The 20,866-nt window shown below is 33.9% G+C and overlaps 2 protein-coding genes across 3 annotated transcripts; one reads left to right on the forward strand and one right to left on the reverse strand.

The window, feature by feature from the left end:
* The first annotated feature begins 596 nt into the window (after window positions 1-596).
* On the forward strand, window positions 597-5,753 carry LOC129883402 (vesicle transport protein GOT1). 2 transcript variants are annotated; one of them, XM_055958075.1, is made up of 7 exons: window positions 597-786; window positions 1,448-1,518; window positions 1,675-1,766; window positions 1,850-1,924; window positions 4,175-4,272; window positions 4,379-4,454; window positions 5,389-5,753. In XM_055958075.1, exons 2-7 carry the CDS (start codon window positions 1,491-1,493, stop codon window positions 5,410-5,412), a joined length of 393 nt encoding a protein of 130 aa, XP_055814050.1. In that variant the 5' UTR covers window positions 597-786; window positions 1,448-1,490; the 3' UTR covers window positions 5,413-5,753. The 2 variants fall into 2 exon arrangements, with proteins under 2 accessions (XP_055814050.1, XP_055814049.1); XM_055958074.1 differs by having other exon boundaries at window positions 599-786; window positions 1,457-1,518.
* Window positions 5,754-11,032: 5,279 nt separating this feature from the next.
* On the reverse strand, window positions 11,033-15,961 carry LOC129883401 (extensin-2-like). The gene is made up of 3 exons (XM_055958073.1): window positions 14,533-15,961; window positions 11,507-13,560; window positions 11,033-11,421 (listed from the first exon to the last, which is right to left on the reverse strand). Exons 1-2 carry the CDS (start codon window positions 15,818-15,820, stop codon window positions 11,546-11,548), a joined length of 3,303 nt encoding a protein of 1,100 aa, XP_055814048.1. The 5' UTR covers window positions 15,821-15,961; the 3' UTR covers window positions 11,033-11,421; window positions 11,507-11,545.
* Window positions 15,962-20,866: the final 4,905 nt, after the last annotated feature.

Raw genomic sequence — 20,866 nt, forward strand, 5'->3', positions numbered from 1 at the left:
ATTTGAGGATCACCTATCTCAGGTGTCCTTTTTTGCAACTTGATCTATTTGTATACATGTAGATTTTTTGGAGTCACAATTGATTATGGTACACATGATTTCTGAACAATAATTTGATCATTCACATATGCTTTCTTAAAATTTCATACAATTAGCGAAATGGTATAAAGGAATAGTACGGTACCTCTACTTGTTTCATTTTGACTGTACTAAGTTTCAATTAAATATCTATAATTGTTTAGACGTATTATTTTAAATTTCACTAAATTGTTGACAGATAACTGAGTTGGATAAAATGTGTGTATTTCACTATCGAGTTTCACTGGTTGATACATGTTCTTGAATTCCCATTTTTTAGTGCGAAGTTTATTTGATTTAGAGATGATGTTTTAGACACAAGAAAAAATAGTTTTAATCAACTTTTCAAATAATTTTCTTTTCCTCGTACAATTTCAACTTTATTTTTTCAAACTAAATGTATGCGTGAAAATAACTTTAGATACTACTCTTTTTTTATATAAAATAATTATCACATTTTCATATTCATACACCAACCAATAATTTCCTAATTGATCTAAAATATGAAGAAAATAATAATGAAATACTTTTTTTTTGGAAATAGATCATCGAAGAAACAAATAGAATTGATAAAGAAAAAAAAAACATTTTGGTTTTGGAAAAGAGAAAAGAAGAAAAAGAAGTGAGCAGTAGGAATAGGATAGAAAAGGTACAATTTGCGCACAAAGATCTGAATTGTTGAGAGAAGCTGAAGAAAGAATTTGAGTGGTAATTTTCTCTAATTTCCCTTTTTTTTAATTCTTTGGTTCCCCCAAATTTATTGTTGTTTTGCACGAGAATTAAACTCCGTTCTAATTTTAATGATTTTTTTCTTGAAATAGAGGTATGCAAAATCTGAACAAACGGAACTTGGAATATCTTGTTACCCAAAAATCCATTTCCCCCCCAAAAAATCGAGGAAATAAACCCATTTCCACCCAGTTGGGAAGCTGGAAACACTAGTTCATGTTCAAACAAATCTATTTCTCAATATACTTGCTGTTGATATGCTCACAAAAAAAATACATTGATCAAAGAATGGATTTTTTTTTTAAAAAAAAAAAAAGAAGAAGAAGGTCTGCTACAGTAGCCCTTTCAGTTTTATGTTTACTTTGTTTGTCAAATGAAAGTTTCAAAACATTTGGTAAAATAAAGAAAAAAGAGAATGAGGTGCTTTAATTAGTTATAATTTGGGGTTGATGTTGCTCTAAAAGAGCTGATTCTGTATTGAGATCCATCAATACATGTAGGCTATTAGGATGAATCTGGGTTGGGTGACTTTCTGCTGTAATGTAACAGTTACATTCGCCTATTTGTTACTATCACTTGCATTGAAAATCTACTTACTGGAAAGAAATGTATATTCTTATGCTAATCGTTTTCTTGGAAGGTATTGCAGGCGGTTGCAGCTCTGATTTTGGAAAAAGAGCGAGATGGCATATGAATTAGATGAGCAAAAAAGTAAGCACATTCCATTTTGTGTTCAATTTGCATGCTCTTATGATAAACCTTATCCCTTGCAAGAGGCTTCGAAGAGCCATAAATGCATTCAAGATCTACAGCTCTATTTACTAATATAGTTTAGCATCTCATCTTGAAAAATTTATAACCTTGCAGAGGTTGGGTTAGGTCTCATCGGATTTGGCATCCTTTTCACATTTCTTGCCATAATTTTGTTCTTCGACAGGGGTTTACTTGCGCTGGCTAATGTAAGTAACCTGTAGTATGTATGTTTTAACTAATCTTGGTTTATGAAACTACCAACTAATTTCTTCTTCATACCTTGTCCTAGATACTTTTGTTGGCAGGTGTAGCACTTCTCCTGGGTTTGCGTTCCACATTACAGCTCTTCAAAGTAAACTACAAGGTAGGGACATTGTTTAGATAAGTAATTGAGGAATACATCCTATTGTCCGCATAAATGTGTAGTAATAGCATTTTCTGCTGCTTATATTAGTAATTTTCTGTGTATAAGAGCAATCTCATATTTCTGTGGTGTAGCTTAATAGATCTAGCAGATTTATCTCTTCCATGTGATCGATTGACATTATCATCCTTGTTGCAATACCTAATCCGTACGCATTGCTAAAGCTTCGGTTGTTAACTCCGAACACAATGTCTCAGTGTGGCTTAAATACGTCTCTGAAAACTAGTTGCTCTCTAGCACGAGGTTATTTTACTGTCTTTTAGATAGATTTTTAGTTTGTTCTCGAGCCGAAGCTTTTTAAATCAGTTTTGCTTTCTGTTTACAATTACTGAAGAAAGAAGATTAAGAAGTCCTGGAATAGAAGGTCACAAAGGAGCAGATCATGAAGTATGGATAACTGTATCTTCCAGATGCTCGTGAAATCCACAAAAGCACCTATGAAGGGATGGGAAAAACACTAAATGTTAATCCATAAAGTCTTAAAATATACTGAACAAAAGGCTACCAAGGCAAACCATCTGATTCTCTGGGAAAAGGTCATGAATATAAAAATGATTGGTGAGGGCGTGAGGCAATATAAATTTCTTGTTTTAGTAAAGGAAAGAAAAAAAGGTTCAATGTTCACAATCTCCCATATGTATTGCAGCAACTACAACAACAAACCCAGTATAATCCCACAAGTGAGATCTGGGGAGGGTGGTATGTGCGCAACCTTGCCCCCACCTTATGAAAGGTTGCCCCTACCTTATGAAGATAGAGAGGTTGTTTCCGATAGACCCTCGGCTCAAGTAAGGATATCAAAAAAGGATCAAGTATGTAAAGAAAAATAGAGTAGCTAAGAATCTGAAGAAGAGAATAATAGCAACGACAAATAAATACGATAATTGAAGCAAAGAAAACAAGAAGGTTTATACTAAGATCAAAGAATAAGGTAGCAAGAGAGTACAACAACAACAACAACATATCCAGTGAAATCCCACAGGTGGGGTCTGTGGAAGGTAGAGTGTACGCAAACCTTACCACTACCTCATGGAGGTAGAGAGGCTGTTCTGAAAGACCCTCGGCTCCAAAGTATCTGTTCCAAGAAAAAGAGAATAACCATATATATATACTATATCGGCTAAAACTAATAAGGGAACTAGACAATGCTCGACTACCTACTAACTTTCTACCCTAATCCCCAACCTCCATAACTTCCTATCTAGGGTCATGTACTTGGTAAGCTACAGTTGAGCCATGTCATGTCTAATCACCTCTCCATATCTCCCACAGGTATTGAAATTCTATAATTTATAAATTGCATCTTCAGATGTTTCTGGTACCCATCAATGCAACTTCAGATTGTTACATATCCAACTAATAGTTTAGCTGTTAATTTGATTCCAACTTCTTCTTTACTTGATCAGTTACAAACCCCACTGAAGTATTCCTATTGCTCTATGTTAGTTCGACTTATTTTTTTCTAGCTATGTAGAATAATTTATCTTCCATCTGCAGTCTATGATATAGAGCTTGTTTAGGTGGCTTGATTTCCATTTCTCGTGGTCATGACAACTAGGCTTAAGTTAAACCACTAAGCTCTTTCCGGAAAATAGAGAGGGAAAGCACGTCATGGGTTCGAACCCTACCATATACAATATCCTGATATTTAAGTGGAGAAGGGTAGATGGGTGGGCTATTATGCACCAAGTTTCGAACTGTGCGCCACTGGTCCTCGGGAAATTCTTGGTCATCAAAAAGCAAAAAGTAGGGAGGGGAATTGCCAAGAGCTGCTCTTCTATGTAGTTCTGCATGATACTTACGTTAATGTTTCGGAAGTTAACAGCTTAGAACCTTCTGCTTTATTACAAGACCTTCTAACCTATCTTTCAAGGGCTATAAATTCTCTAGGCAATGCATCCTCAACCTTTGCATTCATACCTTGCTGTTTTAACCATCTTCTGAAATTTCACTACTGGATCTAAATGCCTATGTTCTCAATTTTTGCTGTTTTAGAATGAAGACAGTAATGGTCTTCATAATGTGAGGGAGAGAGCTGGGGTGGAGGGGGATGAGAAGGGTACTGATATGTGATTGTCTACCTTGCATAAGACATAAATGTTTCTTTATTCAGTATCTTTCTTTGACTGTCACTAAACAAGTTGCATCACTTCAGTTTTCTTCTTAGACTCTTTTTCTCTTTTACTCCAGGGCACAATATCATTTATGCTTGGTCTCTTCCTCATATTCATTCGCTGGCCAGTTGCGGGTATCATTGTGGAAATATATGGATGCATTGTTCTCTTCAGGTGAGCACATTTGGATATTTACCGGACAAGTTTTCTCATTTTTCTCTTCTCATTCGTCTTTCCTCGAGTAACATAAGATATTTTGACTTTGATCTTTTCCCTGCAGTTGTTTCTGGCCATCCATCAAGGTTTTTCTTTTCCAGATTCCTGTATTTGGATGGATTCTGCAGTATCCTGCTCTGGTGAGTTAATACTTATTTCTATCTCAAATCTGGTGGCTAAATATGGCTTCATTGGAGATGGAGGGTATTTAAAGCTTCTGCAGCTCTTTCAAGCCATTTTTCCTTAAAAGAGGCATCTAATTAAACTGATACATGGGGTTTCTCCTTCATCAAAAAGAAAAAAAATTATACTGATACATGGGGTTGATGTTTTTACCAAAAACAAGTGAAATGGGCTTTGTCCCTTGATTGGGTTTGTTAAGTATTGTACATATGCATGCCTAATTTTGATTTTGGCTATGGTCGCGTTTCTATGCTTCTCATTGTTGGTTATTTTGAGGTTGTTAGAATGGAAGTTATTTTGTGGTCCTCGATGGTTATCTGAAGTTTCAATTTGGTCCCCAATGCTTTGGTTGTGCAAACTGCACTCCTATATGTAAATTTGTGCTCAAGGTTCCTGGTTTCATCAGATAAATGGTCATATATTTTTTGAACTCGCATTTGATAATATGATTAAATGAAGGACCAAAAGGTTGAATGGAGGGAGTAAACATGCTCAGTGTGCCACTATTGCATACCATAGGGCGCCACATTTTGGTTACGTTCAAATTTATGTCATAGTCTACTCTTTGGGAATAGAAACATATTAAATCCATTACATTGGTATTATTTAGTGCCTTGAACCTTCCAGCAAACTCTTTATAAATCGGAGTCATGGATGTACTTGTGCATCCTTAGAACTCATAGGGGCAAGTTTCTTTTTCTTATATCTATAAGAACAAGAAAGGTAATTGATCTTTGATCTGGAATCATAGCTAATAAGTGGCCATTATGGTGTAACATGGAAAAGAAAACGTTTATATGATTGACAGCTGCATTTATTTTACAGATATATGTTTCAGTTTTTGTATCAGGTATCATGCTAGGTTCTAACATCTTCCCCCTTTGTTTTCAGCTTCTTGACCGCTTTCAGAGCTAACTGATCAATCTGCTCCAGTTATCCTGTTTGATTCCTCATCATCTTTTGATGAGTTTTTGTGCAAAGGAGGAAGACTATACTGCGCTAGGACGCATCAAAGTTGTTTGTCATGTAATTCAGATTGCTGTCTCTTTGACCTTCAAATGTATATTATATGTAGATTAGAATTATCATTAGTTCTTAACTAGCAATTCTTGTTCTCAAGTTTTCAAATGGTGTTAGCATATGTCATACTGCCTTAATAGACCATTTTCAGAGTACAGTGTGAACTTTTGCTAGTCCCCACAGCAATGTTGGAAGGTCTCTGACTACAATTTATATAAGAAAGGAGATTCTACTTAGTACTGTTCAAGAAAAAGATTATAAATAAGTCCAAACTTGTATCTCTAACGAATAGAAAACAACATGGACTATATTCCTTCAGACATAACCAAATATCAAAATCCATGATGTAAGATTTAACAAAATATACATGATGCAATTTTGTTTTTGTTTTTGTTTTTATTTTGTTAGTTTGTTTTAGAAAGAATGCTGCTTTATATTTAGCAACCCTTTCATTTCAGTATCTCACATGACATATTTAAGACTACAAGATTCAGAGAATATTCAAAAGTTTTACTTTCTTAATTTCCGTATTAAGTTAAACTATGATACATAAAACGAAGCGGAGGGAGTATCTCTTTTTCTTTTTCTTTTTAATAATTACTCTTTTTGTCTACTTATGTGACATTCTTCTCTTTTTTCTCCCAAGTTTGTTCTAAGGCCACATTTCTGTATTTAAAAATACTTTGACTTTATAAGTCACATTTTATTGTTTAACACGCTAGCTGCAATCTAAAAGAAACACTAATTACTAGAAATAGAAAGGCTTCCAAAGGTATTGGCTAACTTCTAGCTCACCATTGCGCTAGGCGCTAACACATCACTCGGCTGAAATAAGCCTTCAATTTTGCAATCTCATCAATTTAACTCACAATATTAAAGATATTTATTATGATTTGACTGACTTTCCCACCTTTTATTACAAAGATATGCGTGATCAGAAGCACACCTTTGTTAGACAATCTAAAATATGAATCACACCTTTATTAGTCAATCTAAAATATGAGGAGGACGTTTTTCTTCTCAGATCGTTTAAGGGATGATGATCTTAGGACTCCATTTTCCACAATAGAATTGATTATTCCTTCGTATGGGGCATTTTTCACTGTCTTTAATCATTCCCTTACCGTGCAGATAAAGCTAAAAAATCATCATTCACCCGATAACTACTAAGCAAACCTTTCAATTGATCTTATATGTTAGCATCACTTATCTCACATTAACAAGAAAAAGATTTCAAATGAACATCTCATGGGATAGCTATAACTTGAACCTATAACTCAAACAACAAAAATTCGAGTTGGATGGCAATTAGTCTTCCTCCTCTCTTTCGAGTGGGGGGAACTGTCCTTGTTATTATAAGCTATATTAAAATATTGATCTATTTCCTCTTCTTTGAATAATTAGTTAGAATAAAATTCATTATGCTTGTTAGAAAAGTACATAGAGAGTTGATCACACGTACGGCCGGGGACATTCTTAATTGATAAAAAAAACCATACCCTGAATCGGACGAATACGATAACAATTCAAAAAATAGTGAATCAACGAAATCAGTATGGTCCATAGTCAATACAAATATCGAGTATTATTTAATTTAGTCCAAACATTAATTCCTCAACAAAATATCATTTGAAGTTTGTATACTTTTCTTCCCTTGTGAATACTGAATAGTGTGTGATTGGAATTTGGATGATGCATGATTACACAACTGTCATTATAATACTTTTCTTCCTAATGATTATTTCTCCAACGTTCTACAACATGCAGTCTTGTCCCCATTTTCACTAATATTTTCTTCCAGTCTTTGGTACTATGTGCTTGTTCTATATTTACCACTTGTTCGGGTCGGGTCATTATAGACTATATGTATTAGGACCACTTATAAAGTGACCATCGCCCCTTTAATCTGTTTTTTTCTTTCAAATTATTAATAGTAGGAAAGAAGAAAAAGATTAAAAGTAGACCTCGATCATTGTGCATGATATATTTTGATTATAACAAACAAATGAGGTAATACAACAAGTTGATTAATAATTATTGTAATAAAAAGGGACCAGATGAAGTTGATTGGAAAAGGCTGAAAAATCATAGTCATGTCTATCCCTAAAGTAACAATTTAATAATTGTATACATGGTTCAAGGACATGCAGATTATAGTGACCAAATAATTAGATTGTTAATGCTAAATTGCTTGTCAAACGTGATCAAAGTGATGAACAAAAAGCAGTGAACAATAAAATGATTGACAAACAATGGCGAAGCAAGAATATTTGCTTCAAAATATAAAAAGTAAATTCAGATTTTTGAACCACAGAGTTGAGCAGCCACAAGTGACTAAATTAGAGGTGCAGTTGAGTTGAAGGAAAAGTCGAGATGCTTTTATTTATTTATATCCAAATCAATATTAAATATAATATATAGTACTGTCCGAGGTGAGTTGTCCTTATAAATGTTTCATCCAATCCAATCACAGGAAAATGGAGTGCAGGCGGCTATTATAACAGAAAAGCAATGAGACAATTATACACAAAAAGTTAAACGGCATAGAAACATCTAAAAATATATATTTCAAAGAAATATCAATTGGTATCTAAAACTATTGGAATTTATTTCCATCTATATATATAGTCATATAACTCACATATACACAATTTAGTGGTAGTCAAACCTATCACAATCTTGGCATTGATGTTTACCACCAACTTAATATGAGCTCTCTCTCATGCGTTACGTTATATTCCAATTAAATGTTTTATTTTCCTAACAACAACCATCATACCAAATTTGAACTAGTATTTCACTCTAAATATTGATGGATTTAACCATTCAAATTAAATAGAGTTTGGCTATAACTTAGAAGAAGACAAAAAATGTAATTAGTTGTTAGTATAATTGGAATGGAATTCTATGATATTAGTGATAGAGACATCCTTTAATAATTAACAAAATGAATTCATTTATATGTATTAGGTCGATATAATACAATGTAGTACGTAAATATTAATTTGAGACGACACAAATTAAATCCCCATGCCTTGTTGACATAGTGCATGCGTCAAAATTTCAACTTGTAATTGTGTACTTATTTTCCCTATTTTGATTTTTTGTTTTTGAAAATGTGTTGCCAATTATTGAGGACAAAAAGGCAGCTACTCGTCAATTCATAATTAATGTAGGGTTTCTCCAATATATACTTTTCGAATGTGGCATGTGTTATGTGTTTTTGGGACCAGTACCAAAAACAATTAGCAATGAATCCAAACAAACCTAGCTAGTGACTAACTTGAAAAAATATTATTGCGATACGAGAATGACACCAAGTCAACATGAATATATCATTTTTTAAAAAAAAATAATAGTATTTGCAAATCAAGTTATATTTTGGACATTCATTTAAATTTATTTATTTATTTATTTGAAGTTTTGTGAGTGAAAAAATGATCAATATTAATTTTACAAATTTGAAACTCATTTTTTCAAATATGTAGAAAATTGAAATAATTAATTATATAGTAAGCATGAACTCATTTCCCAGTCCTTTACACACGATGTGCCCATCCCCTCCATTTTCCAGTCCCCCTATATATGTTTGTGTTTCATAATTGATATGCAATACTTAGTTTATCTCCCAGAAAAGTAAAAAAGAAATTTGAATATTGTGATATTAAATTAAAGACATATGAAAAATATTAAAATGTCTTTAATTAAGAAAAGACATTCTTTAGAAAAAAAATAAGATAATTAAATTAAAATAAACAAAGTATCATTTACTTGTATGGTTTGTTGGTTGGTTGGTTTGTTTTTGCCACAAGTAACGCTGATTATATATCAAAAAAGTGATTATCATTTCTGCAAAAGGAAAAATTAAAGAAGGAAAAGAGTTATCGTAAAAAGAAAATTAGAAACCAACTAATATTATAGTAATATTGGCCACTTCATTCACCGTCTTTCCTTTCTTGTTTATCTTTTCTGAGGTTCTTGGGGAATGATGCGAGAGAAATGTATTTTTTTTAAAGTATAGATTAGTTACGTCATATGCAACCAAGAGGAAGAATCTTTAATTATCATCACATGTAATCACAAGGATTGTATTGATATATCAAGCTATCAAAATAAGTACAAATATAAATAATTCGTTTAAATTTTTATGGATTGAACTTAAAATAATTTAAATTGGGTTTAATTTCAATATATTCAAGCTTTAACTCATTTTTTTTAAAAAAAACACGAATTAGCAAATATATATTAGTTAATTAATATACATAGTTATAGTTTAAGTTAATTTTCACTCGCAGCAAACTTTTGACAGTAATTAATATATATAGCTATAGTTAGTCAGAATTTGTATAATTAATCTCCCAATTATATAAATTCAAAATTTTTTGTATAAATTCAGGATTTCCTAATTGAATAAATCCAAATTTTGTATATGCTTACCCTACCGTGTATATAATTATAATATTGATACATTTGATTTGTATAAGTTCTGAAAAATTCATAAAATATAAAAATACAGAATTTGTATATACTTAACCTGTTTGTATATTGCCAGCGAATTATACAAATGAATTTGTATATACTTAACCTGTTTGTATATTGCCAGCAAATTGTACAAACGAATTTGTATATTCGCAACGAATTATACAAACGATTATGTAGATTATACAAACAACTTCTATAGCTATAGTTACAGAATATAAGTACCTAAACTGTAGTTATTTCGGCCTATTAAGATGTTTATAGTAGTTATTTGTGAAATTTTCACTTAAAAAAACTTCAATTGAGTCCAACTTATTCTTCAATTTCAATCTGTTTTAATGCTCTTTATTTGCATTGGCGTAATGTATGTTTTCATATTAAATGTATGCATTACTATCTATTTTATATCTTTTAGGATTTATCTATTAATTTGTAATTTTTTATTTTTATTTTCATTTTCTTGAGTTGAAATTCAATTGTGGTTATAAAAAAAATATATGTTAAAATTATTAAGATTAAGCGGATCAAATTGGATGGGTCATGACCCAACCCAAGTTTCAGCCCATTTGAGCTAAAATAAAATTTGGGCGGGTCATGGCCAAACCCAATTTCTATTTCATCTCATTTTGATATTTCTAATTTCAACTCAACCTACCTATTTGACACCTCTAATACTCCCCTTTCTATATTACTTGTCCGCACTTATTAAAAAAATATCTATCTCAAATTACTTATTAATTTACAAAATAAAGATTATATTAATAAATTTTTTTTCATTTTTTCTTTTAAATTAATTACTTTTTACCGTATAACTATCGTAAAGTTACAAAAAAAAAATCCTCTGTTCTTTATCTTTTTCATCATTTAGAAGTCTAAATAGTGCATTTATTGTTTGGATACAAGACACTGTATATTAAAAAGACTAAAAGGTAAATTAGTAAAAATATAATTTTTTTTATTTATAATTCTTTTAAGAGACGTACAAAAATAAGATGATGAACAAGTAATATGGGAGCGTGTAAAAATTAAAACCAAGTGAAGAAAATTCATCTCTTTATTGAATCGGTGCACAAAAGCACAAGTAGGCACTAGGAGACAGCCAACAATAATTAAAAGCAAACGAATCAAATTACAAAGCCTATACAATATAATAATAAATTACTATAAAGAAGCAACATGAAATTGTACACTATATATAATTACTATAGTTCCAACTAAGCTGTCGAAGCCACTTTCCACGTGAAGACACACAGAGAACAATGTGTAAGAAGGCAACCAGAGTAGAAGCAAAGTGGTCCAAGTCACTAGGAATCAACCTTGCAAAGTTGAACATCTTATTATTGATTAAATTAATTGCTTTTGACCATGGAACTCTTAATCTTCTCCTCAAGTACCCATCACTTATTTTGTGACTGAAACTGAAATCTGCAAAAGAATATATTTATTAGAGAGCTTTATCAAATTAAAACTTAGGTAAAACAAGAAGATTTTAAAGTACAATTAAACTTACTTGAGTGGTTGTGGAAAATGGCCAAGATTTTCGAACTGCTTAGTAGTGGACTGGTGGTGGTGGAGAACCATAGATGTATACTGGAGGGGGAGGTGATTTTACGGGTGGGGGAGGTGAGCTGTAGTAGTATGGAGGAGGAGGAGACTTCACAAGGGGAGGTGGAGAGTGGTAGTAGTAAGGAGGTGGTGGAGATGGTGATGGCGGTGGTGGAGAGTGGTAGTAGTACGGAGGTGGGGGTGATGGTGATGGGGGTGGAGGAGACTTGTAGTAGTATGGAGGTGGGGGTGATGGAGATGGTGGAGGTGGTGATTTGTAGTAGTATGGTGGAGGAGATGGGGATGGTGGTGGTGGAGACTTGTAATAGTATGGTGGAGGAGGAGATGGCGATGGTGGTGGAGGAGATTTGTAGTAGTAGGGAGGTGGAGGTGATGGGGATGGTGGTGGTGGGGAATTGTAGTAGTATGGTGGAGGAGGTGATGGGGATGGTGGTGGTGGGGACTTGTAGTAGTATGGTGGAGGAGGTGACGGTGATGGTGGGGGAGGAGACTTGTAGTAGTATGGTGGTGGGGGTGATGGAGATGGAGGTGGAGGAGACTTGTAATAGTATGGTGGTGGAGGAGATGGATCCGGTGGTGGTGGAGACTTGTAGTAGTATGGTGGAGGAGGAGATGGTGATGGTGGTGGAGGAGACTTGTAATAGTAGGGAGGTGGGGGTGATGGTGATGGGGGTGGTGGTGATTTGTAGTAGTAGGGAGGTGGGGGTGATGGAGATGGAGGTGGAGGAGACTTGTAATAGTATGGTGGAGGAGGAGATGGCGATGGTGGTGGTGGAGACTTGTAATAGTATGGAGGTGGAGGTGATGGTGATGGTGGAGGTGGAGATTTGTAGTAGTATGGAGGTGGGGGTGATGGCGATGGGGGTGGAGGAGACTTGTAATAGTATGGTGGTGGTGGTGGAGATTTGTACACGTACTTTGGTGATGGAGGAGGTGGGGACTTGTAGACATACTTCGGTGATGGTGGTGGTGGTGACTTGTACACATACTTCGGTGATGGAGGAGGTGGTGACTTGTACACGTATTTAGGTGATGGAGGAGGTGGTGACTTGTACACGTATTTAGGTGATGGAGGAGGTGGTGACTTGTACTCGTACTTTGGTGATGGAGGAGGTGGAGATTTGTATACATATTTAGGCGATGGAGGAGGTGGTGACTTGTATACGTATGTTGGCGATGGAGGAGGTGGTGACTTGTATACGTATTTAGGTGATGGAGGAGGTGGTGACTTGTAGATGTATTTAGGTGATGGAGGAGGTGGTGACTTGTATACGTATGTTGGGGTTGGGGGAGGTGGTGACTTGTACACATACTTCGGCGATGGAGGAGGTGGAGATTTGTATACATATTTAGGGGATGGAGGTGGTGGTGACTTGTAGACGTATTTAGGGGATGGAGGGGGTGGTGACTTGTATACGTATGTTGGTGATGGAGGAGGTGGTGACTTGTAGACATATTTAGGTGATGGAGGAGGTGGTGACTTGTATACATATGTTGGGGTTGGAGGAGGTGGTGACTTGTACACGTACTTCGGGGAAGGTGGAGGTGGAGATTTATATACGTATTTAGGTGATGGAGGTGGTGGTGACTTGTACATGTACTTTGGTGATGGAGGAGGTGGAGATTTGTATACGTATTTTGGTGATGGTGGTGGAGGAGATTTGTAGTAGTAAGGAGTTGGAGTTGGCTTAGGCTGCATGCATTCCTCATATGGAGTTTTTGGAGCATAAGCAAATGGTTTAGCATAGAGCACAACTTCATAATGATTCTTTGACTTTACTTTGAGGTTAGCACCCTTCATGCCCCAATGAAGATTTGTGGGGATGTTACATTTTGAATCCTTTGGTGCTTTGTGGAGTTTAGCCTTGCATGCATCTGCTCCATATTTGGCATAATCAAATCCTTCAACAGTGATGCTAAACTTGCCATTGATTTTAGTGGTACCATAGCTCTGGATTTTCTTGTCACCAACCTTGCATGTCACCTCAACAACAGCACCTATACCAAGTGTGAAAATTGATAATACAATTAAAATCTGTACTTAATAATTGAGTCATGTAGACATATCTTAAGCTTATTTTGCCTACTAGCTACAATAACCAACTTTGTCCTCTTCTTAATATAAAATTATGTGTTCCATCACATGATCAAAAGCTCATTATCCACTAATTCATGTTCTTTTTTTCCTATTTATCTAATAAGGAATTCAAAAGTCAAGAATCTATCCGTCTTCAATTATTGCTTTTAGTGAGCCAACGAAGACTCTGTTTGGCACCACTCTGTTTTTTTCACCATTTTGTTGATTTCCAACGAAACTTTATTATTATTATATATTTTTAAAAAGTTAATAATTACTTAATTATGAAAAAGAAATTCATATATAATACCTCAAATAATTGCACAATCATCAATGAAAATATATCTCAATTCTTCTTTTTGTATGGCAAACATAATTAAGTGACATTGCTTTCTTACTTTTACTTTTGAATTTTGATGTTTCTTCATGAGATATTCAGTTGTAAAAAAAACTTCTCCAATGATTTTAAAGCATTTTTTGACAAACATATTTAGTGCATTTATCAAACTTTCTTTTCTTTCTCATCTTTTTGTAGGGGAATATAATATAGCAAAGAGTTTTCATATTTTGAGCTAAGTCTTTAAAGCAAGGAGAAACACATACTTAGGATAAATAAAAATATCACTTTCATTTTCAGAATCAAGTATTAATAGTCCTTCACTTTCACTATAATACTCCATAAATATAGAAAGAATGTTGGTTGACACATGCTAAATTAAATTTAAGTCCCTAAAGGCATTTCACTTCAAATTCAAGCATGTATCATAGTATATGAACAAAGAGAATAATAGATTCACATATAAAGATCTAACTGAATATGGTTATTTATGAACAAATATTAACAGACCAAAAATAATGTAAGAGAAAATGTGTGGCAGAGGTGAGTAGTATACCTTTGAGGTGCTTCTTGTCATGGGATTTCTCTGGGTATTTCCAGTCGTAGCATCTGTAGCAATAGACTTTTCCGACAACCTTAACGATCAAGGGATGATGAGGAGGATAGTAAGGAGTAGGTGGTGGAGGGGAAGTATAGTAATATGGTGGAGGAGGTGACTTAACTGGTGGTGGAGGGGAAGAGTAATAGTATGGTGGAGGAGGAGACTTAACTGGTGGTGGAGGGGAAGAGTAGTAGTATGGGGGTGGGGGTGACTTAACTGGTGGTGGTGGAGAACTGTAGTAATATGGTGGAGGAGGGGACTTCTTTGGTGGAGGTGGTGAGGAATAGTAGTATGGGGGTGGGGGTGACTTAACTGGTGGTGGTGGAGAACTGTAGTAGTATGGTGGTGGAGGTGACTTCTTGGGTGGTGGTGGTGAGGAGTAGTAGTATGGTGGTGGAGGTGACTTCTTGGGTGGTGGTGGTGAGGAGTAATAGTATGGTGGAGGAGGAGACTTAACTGGTGGTGGTGGAGAACTGTAGTAGTATGGAGGTGGAGGTGACTTCTTGGGTGGTGGAGGAGAGGAGTAGTAGTATGGTGGAGGAGGTGATTTCTTGGGTGGTGGTGGGGAAGAGTAATAGTATGGTGGTGGAGGTGATGGTGAAGGTGGTGGAGGAGACTTATAGTAATAAGGTGGAGGTGGTGATGGTGAAGGTGGAGGTGGAGACTTATAGTAGTAAGGTGGTGGTGGTGAGGGATCAGGTGGTGGAGGGGACTTATAGTAGTAAGGTGGTGGTGGCGAAGGTGATGGAGGTGGTGGAGACTTGTAATAATATGGTGGAGGAGGTGATGGTGAGGGTGGAGGAGGTGATTTATAGTAGTAAGGTGGTGGAGGAGACGGCGATGGAGGTGGTGGAGACTTGTACACGTAAGGTGGTGGTGGAGAAGGAGAAGGAGGGGGTGGTGATTTGTACTCATACGGTGGTGGAGGAGACGGTGAAGGAGGTGGCGGGGACTTGTACACGTATGGTGGTGGTGGAGAGGGTGATGGAGGTGGTGGAGACTTGTACACGTATGGTGGTGGTGGAGAGGGTGATGGAGGTGGTGGCGACTTGTACTCATAAGGCGGTGGTGGAGAGGGAGAAGGAGGGGGTGGTGAATTGTACTCATAAGGTGGAGGAGGTGGAGAAGCATATACATAAGGGTCTGCAGAAACAAGATTAGCAACAGCCAAAATGGCCGCCAATGCCACTAAGATGTGTGGCAAATGACGACCCCGTCCGGGGCCGCCACCGAGAAGCCTCATTGCTAGCCGGGAAATTGCACCACCAGCTCCTCAAATGTGGCTATAGATGAATGTACAAGACTCTTTGTAAGAGTCAGAAAGAAAGGAAAAAGGAAGAGAAGTAGTGGTTTAGTTAGAGAGGTGATGACTTAATGGGAAACAATGGGCAAAGTATTTATAGTAACACTAGTAGTCGTTGGTGTGGAGCTGTCAATTGCCACCAATTCAATTTGTCTGATTGTGAATATAGACTTTTCAAAATATGAACTCTATACAGCTGGACTTACTCAAATTTTATTTTTAAAAATTTCCATCACTCTAAATTTTCCATTGTCTTACAAGTGGCTACCTGCTACATAGATTTATTTACAAAAATTAAAGAGCATTACACAATTAATTGTGTAATAAGGAAAAAGGAAATCTAGTTTTAATTATTTACTAACATTATCACTCTTCTATATATTAGAGTAGTTAATAATAATTTGTGTTGCCTCTAACAATGAAGGGTGCTAATGAGATCATAGAATTTGGTCTTTATTGTTGTCTTCTATTTTCCTAGCCGCCGTGGTGGGGTTGAGGTTGGGGTCGTCCTATGAGATAAAGGTAGGTAGAGTTGCCTTTAGTTTGGATATATTTTCCTATTTCGCGTTCAAAGGGATTAATAATGAAGCCTTTTTTTTCTTCATGTGACCATTTTTTATCTTCAAAGAGAAATTAAAGTTAAATTCTCTCATCAAAAAGCCAATGCACAAGAATCTTCCATATAGCCAATGCACGTGCGACCGCAAACCGTAACACACATTAAAGTTAAAATACACCAGTTTCACCTTTATTTTAATCTTAAAATAAGATATGGTAAATATTGAATAAATTAAACAAGAGATCTTTCAGATTTTCCATTGAAGTTAAGGGACTCTTCAGTATCACATTTAGCCCGGGGAAGAGAAAAACACTAGCTCCATCTTTCGTTCATGTGATACACATACATACGTTTCACTTTACTGATTTGTAACTTAACGATTAAATTATTTATTTTGATGCAAACACTAATTAAGAATAGATAACGCACCAAGGGGTCGGTGTGATATCGAAGTGTTGATGGCTATAGGAAGATTATTTCTTTGCCAACTGGAAATAGTCCACAAGAAACCTTTGAAGGGGACATTTAGTTTGACACAAAAACGTCTCAAAAATCCCAAATGGAACTCTCTCAGCGTTTTCCTACATATATGCATGATAAATAATAAATAAATATTAAAAAGATTATTTTTATTGATGTTTCTTCATTATCAGTTGGAGAAGCAATTTGTTTACTTTGAGATATTACTTTAAAAAAAAGTATTCCCGTATATGTTCAATATTCAATGCAAGAAATTAAATTATTATAGCTTGTTAATTTAAAGAGACTTGGTATGCACTACTAATTCAAAAATTACAATACCGCGTTATTATGTAATCTGAAAGTTCTTTTTTCCATGTTTCTTTATTAGTGCATGCATAAACAAAATGTGTATTTATTTTTTTATTTTTATTTTTTTCATTTTTGTATAGTATCAAAAGAGAATGACTTGGTATAACCTACTTCTACTAATTCAAAATTTACAAGCCGACATAGTTCTAATATACTTAATTAATTGCTGTTTAGCTGACTTGACTTTGCTTATATACCGTTACGCCACCTTTTTTATAAATTGTTTAAGTGATCTGTAAACAGATGAAACTGTCCTTTCAGAAATTATATTTCCTTCTTCTATATAAATCTTCCTTTAATAAAAAATTTAATCCAATATATTTGTTTGATGTTTGCAGCAGGGATAACACAATCTGCAGAAAAACAGATATGGTACGTTTTAATTACTATTTAATTTATTGTCGACGTATACGTCCTTGTAAAACTAAATCTAATATGTATTAAAATAACGAAATTGATATGATGCCTTTTGTAAGTCCTCAAATTAGACAGACTTGAGTTGTAATTTGGGAGAAGTTGACTGAGTTGATAACGTTCTCTTTCTCACCAGTTTAATTTAAATTTTCATCCATTGGCAATTATCCTTAATTTAGAAGTAGTGGATGTATTCAAAATTAATGTGATCTAATTATATATATACATGTTAGTTTAATATATTTTCTTGCATATTGTATATACAGTTGGAATTGAAAATAATGAATTCTCTAAAATTTGTTTTAGATACACATCAATTTTCACGGGTTCCATGTGACCAGGAGGTCACGGGTTCAAGCCTTGGAAACAGCCTCTGGCAAAAATGCAAGGTAAGGCTACGTACAATAGACCCTTGTGGTCAGGCCCTTCCCCGGACCCCGCGCATAGCGGAAGCTTTAGTGCACCGGGCTGCCCTTTTATACACATCAATTTTCAAGGAGTTAGTCATTTTTTATGGAAAACTTACAGATTTCTGACTAATTTAGGAGTTAATTACTTAGACACACTCTAGTTTGCAATATTAAGAATTTTACCAGATTTTGGTGCGTTCAGATACGTCCAGATATATGTATCTCGAGATACATTGAGTCAAAATTAGGTTTAATTTATTCTATATATATTGTGTCCAAGTGGATTCGCATGTATCTGAGATACATAGACAAATCTAGCTCGCCTCCCTCCCATTTCGCTTGTCACTCTCCTAGATACATGTGAATCACATCAGTTACATACAGATACATGTATCTAGTATGATTCAATTGTATCTAGGATACATGATTATCTCGCTTGTTTCTCTCCCTAGTTTTAGTGTATCTTCTTCAATATATAAAAGAAACTCTTAATTAGTAGTAATATATGTAATTATTTGAAAATATAAATAGGATTAATAAATATAGTATAGATGTATATATGTCTAATAAGATAGTTTCTCTTTTTTTTGTCAAATTAAATTTCATTAATTCATATATCAAATTACTTAATCAAGAATCATATATAAGCCTTTGTGATCCGATCCACTACTCCTCCACAGTGGAAGACTTGTTAGAATATATAATTTTTATTTTCCTTATATATTTTCAGTGTAATATAATTTTTGAAGGTGCATGTGATCTGAATGATGAGCTAGGATCAAGTGCATGTGGAGGCAATTCATTATTTTTTGATGATCTAAGTGTCAAACAGCAAAGAAACACGTAACATATAACAATTTATTAACATGGATTTTATGCTTACTTTTTTGTTGTTCAATCGTTTTCAAACAAAAAAAAACGAAGAAAAAAAGAACTCCTAGCTAGTTTCTTACATTCCAAATTTAAGTCCCCACTCATATATCATTGTGAAAATTATTATTCGTACAATGCTTGCAACCGATCCTTCAATACCAATTCTTTTTATAATACATTGTTTATACAAAAAGCATGATTTATATTCATAAATTTTAAGTACATTAATAATAATGAATAACATGATCAATAATTTCTACGTCTAAGGAGAAGAGAAGTAGGAAGTATCCACGAGCTAGGAAGTGATAAGCTTGGATCTACGCGTTGTTTCTGATTGAAGTAATTAAGTTTGAATTTGAAAAAATTATATTAAAATTTTGAATTGTATCTAAACATTAATTTTATTTTAAAAAAATAATTGAAGTTTTGTGAGCAATCACACATATAAGATATTATTTCAATTTATTAGTTTATCATAATAAAATATATATTGTTTGAGGTAACGGATACTATCTAGTTTTCACGTTCCCCAAGCAAAATGCATACTATTATTTAACTTCTTTCGATAACACATACATATATATTATTCATAAATCTAATATGTTTTTCATCTTTAAATCCTTAACCATGCACAAATAACTATTAGTATTTCTCTTTATGTTCCCACATTTACAAGAGAGCAATTTGTTCGAATTGAAATAATCAAAAGGTATGATAACATGTGAAAATTCATAAATCGGTGATAGGAAATTAGATAATAAAGAAAAATAATATATCAAAAGAAATATAATAAATTAACCTATGTTGATCAATTGACATATATATGAGCAATTCACTAGTGAAAAAAATACAAAAAATATCGAGAGAAATTACATTGTGAATTTTTTCCGTATGAGAGAAAAAAAAAGAGGAGATTCAATTTATAAAAGGCCAAAGTTATTTCCTTCGAGAAAATAAATAGCAAAATATGAAAAATATTTATATTTTTTTTACGAAAACTAAAGACAAATTATTATATAAATGTTTTGCGCTTCCTTGAAGAAAAAAATTCCAAATAAGATAAGAAAATAATGAAATTTTCATCCATTGGTTCATCATTTGGATCCAAATAAAACGTTCAAATTTAAATCGTAATTAATTATACCATCTTTTGATGGTTGATTCCCTTGAATATGATGGAAATTATATATTGATATAATTTGGAGAGGGTGCTAGAGTAATGCTTCCCCACACAATGCCCACCTCTATGATTTTCAACCGAAATTTAAAAAATATAAATTTTATTTCGAATATTAGGATCACATGGAGGATCATGATTTATCGATTATTAATATCACCTTCTTAGAAGGTATGTCTCACTAATTATATTATGTGTTGTTCGTCAACTATCTTATATGGTTACAAATAAACAAACAAACAAATTACATGATCTACATACTTGGTTTGTGATTAATTTGTTTTTCCTTGTCGCGGAGACTTTGTGTAATTTTAAAATAAGAGCGAAATATTAAAATTAAAATTTATATATAGAGAGAGACAATAATATTTGAATTTTTTTTCTATTATTTCAATCATGTAAATAATATCTAAGCGTCAATCAAGGTTGTGGTTGAGTGGTATTCATCTTTAACTATAAGTCTCAGGTTTAATTCTTGAGTATGAAGTAGTCTTTGTTAGAAATACTTTATAACTCAATATGGACTTCCTTTGCGGCGTGAATCCAGATTTAATCGGGGCCCAATATAGATATTGGATGCTAGGGAGAGGCAAGAAAAAGTATATTTCAACAGTCAACAAATTCCTAAAAATATCAAAAGATAATTATCTTAATTTATGAAATAAAATACTTTCTCTGTTCCAATTTGCATTTTCAAAAAATATGATAAAAAGAATTATACA

This window comes from Solanum dulcamara, chromosome 3, assembly GCF_947179165.1.
Source record: "Solanum dulcamara chromosome 3, daSolDulc1.2, whole genome shotgun sequence".
Lineage (NCBI taxonomy): Eukaryota > Viridiplantae > Streptophyta > Magnoliopsida > Solanales > Solanaceae > Solanum > Solanum dulcamara.

Coding starts and splice junctions, on each gene's coding strand:
- LOC129883401 (XM_055958073.1), bottom strand. CDS start 15,820: ATGAGGCTTCTCGGTGGCGGCCCCGGACGGGGTCGTCATTTGCCACAC. Junction 13,561..14,532: donor TGACAAGAAGCACCTCAAAG/GTATACTACTCA, acceptor CACTTGGTATAG/GTGCTGTTGTTGAGGTGACA.
- LOC129883402 (XM_055958075.1), top strand. CDS start 1,491: ATGGCATATGAATTAGATGAGCAAAAAA. Junction 4,273..4,378: donor GGATGCATTGTTCTCTTCAG/GTGAGCACATTT, acceptor TTTTCCCTGCAG/TTGTTTCTGGCCATCCATCA. Junction 4,455..5,388: donor TTCTGCAGTATCCTGCTCTG/GTGAGTTAATAC, acceptor CTTTGTTTTCAG/CTTCTTGACCGCTTTCAGAG.